Source organism: Rhinolophus sinicus, chromosome 14, assembly GCF_057876585.1.
Source record: "Rhinolophus sinicus isolate RSI-liver-muscle chromosome 14, RSI-T2T, whole genome shotgun sequence".
Classification (NCBI taxonomy): Eukaryota; Metazoa; Chordata; class Mammalia; order Chiroptera; family Rhinolophidae; genus Rhinolophus; species Rhinolophus sinicus.
In genome coordinates, this window is record NC_142514.1 from 568,215 (window position 1) to 574,098 (window position 5,884).

A 5,884-nucleotide genomic window follows, 5' to 3' on the forward strand; every position below is an offset into this window, starting at 1 on the left:
CCTCGGAGTGTCTTATCTCCTGGTTGAAGTGAGGGGCGGGGCTTGGAGGCGTCTCGGGCTCAGAGGTGAAAGAAGAGGCAGAGGCTGGAGCTTTCTGTAGAATTTACTGACCAGCAGGGGTGGGGGTCACAGTGAGGCGCCAACCGGGATGCCCTGGGCAGGGTGGCCACTCTTGCCACAGCAGGGCTCAGGGGCCTTATTGCTGGGCCGGGGCCCCCCCCAGACCCCCGCCCCCCGACCCCCCATTGCAGCCCGCAGACCCACAAGCCCCATGCACATGCTCCCGTGTGCAGACGTGGGCGCGGCCTGGTCCGGCCCCCTTCCCTGCCCAGACCTCCCGGCCTCTCTCCCCTCCCCCAGAACGGAGAGAAGGACACGGGAGCACAGGAAACATCCGGTTTTGAGTTTCAGACGTGGTCCCAAGCCAGGCGCTGGCAGGACTGCAGGATGCCGGAGCCTCCGCTGCCCCAAGCCCCCGCGCCCCGCCCAGTTCTGGAGACCTGGGTCCTGCCCCCAGACCGGCCCCACCCGCGACCCCTTTATAAAAAGAAGAGGAGACAGCACCTTCCGCTGGACACGCCCGGCGGCCTGGGCGCCCTGGCCCGGGGCGGCAGTCCAGTCCCGTGTACGTGGGTGCGGTGGCCGGCGGCCCCGCGAGTCCTGCGCCCGAATCAAAGGTGCCGCGGGCTCGGGTGCCCGTTGTGGTAGAGTTTCTGCTTCACGTGCACCATGTTCCCGGCCGCCTCCTCGAAGGGCCTGTGCGGCCGCCGGCCGAGCTCCCGCAGGCTGCACAGCTTGGGCAGCCAGGTCCACGAGCCGTCTGTGGGGGGCGTAGTCAGGGGACTTGGTCAGGAAGGGGCGGGGGTGGTGGTGGTGGGTGTGGTCGAGGCTGGGGCGTGGTCGGTGTCGTAGCGCGGTTGGGACCGGCGTTGGGGGGCGTAGTCTGTGGGGGTGGGGGTGGGGCGGGGACGGGGTGGGTGGCCGCACTCACCGTAGCGCCGGCCCGCCCTCCAGGCGCGCACGGCGCAGTGCAGGACGCCGTCCATCCACACCAGGAACCAGCTGATGCAGAAGCCGAGCAGCAGCCCGAGCATGAGGTCGATCTCCTGCTTGGTCACGTTGTCTGTCACGAAGTAGTTCTCGGAGGCGTCCACCACCGACTGGTCCCCGTCGTACGGGATCACGTAGTGGATGTGGTGCCTGCGGGCGGCAGGGCGGGCTGGCACCTCTCCCGGGGGCGAGCGGGATCCCTGCTGGGGTCTCTGAAGCAGCCCTTATGAGAACTGAGGTCCGGAGGGGCCAGCGGACTCACCCAGGGGCCTGGCCCCCAGGCAGAGGCTGCCCAGAGCGAGAGTGTGCTAGGCCAGCGGTCAGCGTGACGTCTGGGAGCTGGCCGGGGCTGCGTCTGCGCACGAAACACCCGTCCCCCTCTGGCGGGCCTGGGGCGCAGCGGCGACCCACCCTGGCTGGGTCATGGGAACTGCAGGTGGACTACTTCCAGGGCAGGGTGTCTAGCTGGTGGCGGGGTCACAGCCCACTTGCTGGACACGGGGCTGATGCGGCTCCTCAGGGACAGCCCCTCTGGCCTCTCCTTCCCACCCGACACTCACTACACCTTTTCCTCAGCTTTCCGTCTATGCCAGGCCAGGTGCTGTCAACCGCCCCCGGGCGGGGCCTCTTGCTCCTGTCCCCGATTCTGTCTGGTACCCCATCCTCTCACCCCCTCTCCTGGGGGCACCCTGTGGACCATACTCTGCATGGATCAGTATGTCCGCTGGCTGCTCTGCTGCTCCCGGATGGACAATGCTCCTGCTATCCGGACCCCCTGGGCTGTGGCCCCTCCCATGCACCCTAGCACCCACCAAGGCCTTTGCCATTCCTCTCAGCCTCCCTTCTCTGGACTGGCCAGACTCAGGCCGCTGAATCCTCCAGGCCCTCGCTTGCCTCTGACAGCCACACTGAGCCCTTTCCACAAGGCTCCCTGCAGCCTCAGGCCTGCTTGGATCCTAGGGAAGCCCTCTGGGGTCGTGATACCAGGTGATGTGGCCCCGCCCAGGAGACACACTCAGGACAATAGACTGGGCTTTCACCCACCCCCCACCCCCCACCCCCCGCTGATGAGAGCCTGGGAGCCCAAGGCTCAGAGGGCTCTTAGCCCCCGTTTTCCTCACTGGTTCCAGTAGTGCAGGGGCCACCGGGGGCTCCTCCTGCCCAGGGGGCCACCTCTTCTGGTTCCCCCTCCTTCCCGACCCCCTTTGCTGGCTTCTCCAACTCTCCATCCCCATCCCCTGATGTCCCTGCCGCCACCCCACCCCACGCCTGCGCTACTCTGAGCTCCAGCTGCCTGCCTGGCATCTCCACGTGGGATCTAGACACCTCAAACTCACACCTAAAAATAGCTCCTCCCTCCCCAAACCTGCTTCTTCCCAGCTTCCCTCAGTTAGATGCTGACACCCCCACCTGGGCTTCAGTGGGGATGGGTCCTCACCCCCCCACACTGTGCACCCTCCACTCCTCCGCCCCAGACACCTTCCCAGAAATGGAAACCCTACCAGTTCTCTGCGTTGGCCCCTGCGGCCCCTCCCTCACAGATGTCCCTGCACCAGCAAGGGCCACACGGTGACTTCCTCCCAGTGGGGTCAGGGGAGTCCTGGAGCCCCAAACACAGCCCAGTGGGGACGGCAGCAGGCAGGCCTCTCCTCACACCCGCTCCTCCTGGGGTTCCCTGGAGGCCATCCTGCTCCACATGTCCCGAGCTGACCAGTCCCAGTGGCTGCGGCCTCGGCCACCACAGCCCCGCGGAGCAGGGGCCACTGGCCCTGGGTCAGCCAGAAAGGACTGCCTGACGCCTGGCAGCCATCACTTATCTGATCAGTTTGTCAATAGCCATTAGGAATCACAAATAATTGATGGAAAACTATTGATCACAACCTAGAATGTGTGGCAGCTGCCGGACCCCCAGGAGAGGATGCTCTTCATGTCCCCTTACCAGGCCCTGCAACCAAGGACATGCCAGACACAGCATCACTGTCATCTCCTGCTCTCCCCAGCCTCCTGGGCCTGGGGCTCCTCAGGACCACTGCTCTGGTCAGGGCCGCAACCACCCCAGGTAGCTCAGGACCTCTAGGGCTTGGAGGTCACAGCCTGTGCCCCCACTGCTGGCCTGGCATCTGCAGCTCCTCGCCTGCCCCTTTCCCTCCTTCCTCCAAGGCAGGGGCTCCAAGTGGGTCCGGGGCTCCGGTCTGCCATGTGCACACGTGTCTCTGTGGTGTGTCATACGTGTCCTGCCTGGACCACGCATGCCGCATGTGTCTACCTGAGGTCTGACGCATGTCATGTATACACGCTGGCCACATGCACAGACATGGCGTGTATACCAGGGACTTGGGCCCGTGAGCGCCACATGTGTGCATGTCATGCTTGCCCAGGCACGAGCATGGTGTGTACCACATGTAGGCACATGCACGCGGCTCTGACATAGCCAACTGCTCTGCAGGCACCACGGTCACTCGTGGGTTGTGCACACGGCCTGTGGCACGCACACTTCAGGGCATGTATTTACGTCCATGTTCTCTGTATAATTCTCCATGCGGGCACAGAGCAGGCACACCTGTGTGTGTATGCTTACTCTGCACACGGTGTGGCAATGCGGGCACACGGTTTGTACATGGTGCCCCATGTGCAAAAGTACTCTGCAGACAGACCTGCTAATGCATGTGGGGCACGCTCATTGCCGTGTACGGTTATACACATGGGCTGTGCATGCACATGTATGTCGTCAATATACAAGAACATTTTGCACACTGCTTTACATATCTTGTATGTCATGACGTGTACAAAGCACACGCATGTGGACACATACACACAGAGACATGGTCTATAGCAGGCATGGGTCTCCATGTTCTCTGCGTCCAGACACGCTAACCTGTGCACACAGGCCCCACTCAGCTCGTACTCCGCAGGCACCTGTTTACACGTGGCCACATGTGCTCTGGACACTGCATGTGGCACACACACACCAGGAGCAAACACTCTGTGAACACATCCCGTCTGTCCCCAGGAGGTCACAGGCACATACACACATACATGCTGGTCATAACACATCAGCCCCCACATGTCGGGTGTGTCACTCATGTTCCTGGCCCGGGCTTGCGCACACGCCAGCCCCAGGAGGATCCCCAGGTCACCCCAGCCTACACCCACTCAGTCACGGCCGCCCCAGGGGGCAGTGGGCTGACCCGGTGCCTTTCCTGAGTGTTGGGCATATGCCCTGGGTGGAACACAAGGGTCCCTGGGAAAGCGTGGCCACCCACAAAACTCGATGGTCCTCGGTCAGCACGGGCGGGGGCTGTGCACAGCCTCTGCTACCTTCCCCGAGGCTCCGTCCTGCTTCCACACAGCGAGCGGTCTGCACCCACAGGCACGGAGCATGCTGGGAGGCACGGGGCTGCCCTGCCACCCCGCCCCCTGTGCACTGGCCCCTGGAGCAGGAGTGCAGGGCCGGGGTGAAGAGCACAGGCTTTGGGGGCTGTGCCCCATCCCACACTAGGCATGTGACCTTGGGCAAGTCTCTGCCCTCTTTCTCACTGATCCCAGCACGAGGGTGTCCGGTGGGGGTGAGGGTGTGCGAACATGCGCTGTGTACACACACGTATATGCAGACGGCACACACATTCGCGTCTCATGAGATGTTTATTTCGTACATGGACGTACAAACATGCATGGCCAGAAAGACTCCATCATTACATGTGCACACAATGGGGGTCCCAAAGTGGGCTTAGGGGCCTGGGCTCAACCAGAGCGAGCTCGGAGTGACCTTGAGCAAGCTCCACCCCTTGCCTCAGTTCCTCCTCTGAACAGTGAGGGGTTGGGCCCTGCCCACCGTCACCATCTGCACTTCCCCTACCTGGCTCCGGGGAAAGTTCACGGCCACAGTTCAGGGCAGAGGCTGGTGTGCTCTGTGGGCTCAGCCCGGCGCAGGCTCCCTCCCAGGACATGGGGCTCAGTGGCTTCTCCCCTGGCCTCCAGCCCCTGGACCAGGAGGCCTGGGCCCCCTCTGCCCATCACCCTTTCTCTAAAGGCATGTTGGGAGGGGGTCCTAACAGACTCAGGCGTGGTCCCCACTCCGGAACCCGACTGGCCAAGCCCCAGGTGTCCGCAGGCGGCTGCACAGTCCTCCCCCCTCCGGGCCTGGCCGGCCAAAGCAGCCCCTCTGGGCCTAGCGCGGCCCTGCACCCGCCTGCCTGGGGCTCCCGCAGCCCAGTGAGCCCTGCCACCAGCACATATGTGATCACGCGTGTGCCCCGTCGGGCTCAGACTCACCGGCCACAGTTGCAGTGGCAGACGCGGTCCTCGCCCCGCAGGTGCGGGAGGATGTAGTTGTGAAATCGGTCCAGCAGCGCGTTCATGTCCATCAAGCACGCGATGGCCTGGAAGCGCCCATGACCAGTCAGAGCCAGGGAGCAGGCCGTCCAGGCGCCCAGGTGGGGGCCGGGCGCTGGGGATGGGGTAGCGCGGACCGGAGGATGGGGGTGCGCAAGGCAGCCCGGGATGGGGAGCGCAGGCCGGGCCGGGGGAGCGCAGGCCGCGCGGGCCGGTAAACAAGGCGCGGGAGGGGGGAGGCGGCAGCGGCGCGCGGGCGCGGGAGGCGGGCGCGGGTTGGGGGAGCGGGCGCGCGGGAAGCCCCTCCGCTCACCATCACGATCGACGCCCCCAGAATCATGAAGATCATGGTGTTCGCGCTCACGGACATCGGGCGGGGCCGGGCCGGGCCGGAGCGCCGCCCCCCGGCCCCGGCGCCCCCCCGGCCCCGGCCCGATGCTGAGCCCCCGGCGCCTCCGCAGAGGTCAGCGCGCCGCGCACCCACCGCCGCGGGTCGAGGAGG

General features: G+C 65.0%; 1 protein-coding gene across 1 annotated transcript; it reads right to left on the reverse strand.

The window, feature by feature from the left end:
- Nucleotides 1-90: 90 nt before the first annotated feature.
- Nucleotides 91-5,884, reverse strand: TMEM240 (transmembrane protein 240). The gene is made up of 4 exons (XM_074334303.2): nt 5,696-5,884; nt 5,323-5,429; nt 992-1,200; nt 91-820 (listed from the first exon to the last, which is right to left on the reverse strand). Exons 1-4 carry the CDS (start codon nt 5,750-5,752, stop codon nt 672-674), a joined length of 522 nt encoding a protein of 173 aa, XP_074190404.1. The 5' UTR covers nt 5,753-5,884; the 3' UTR covers nt 91-671.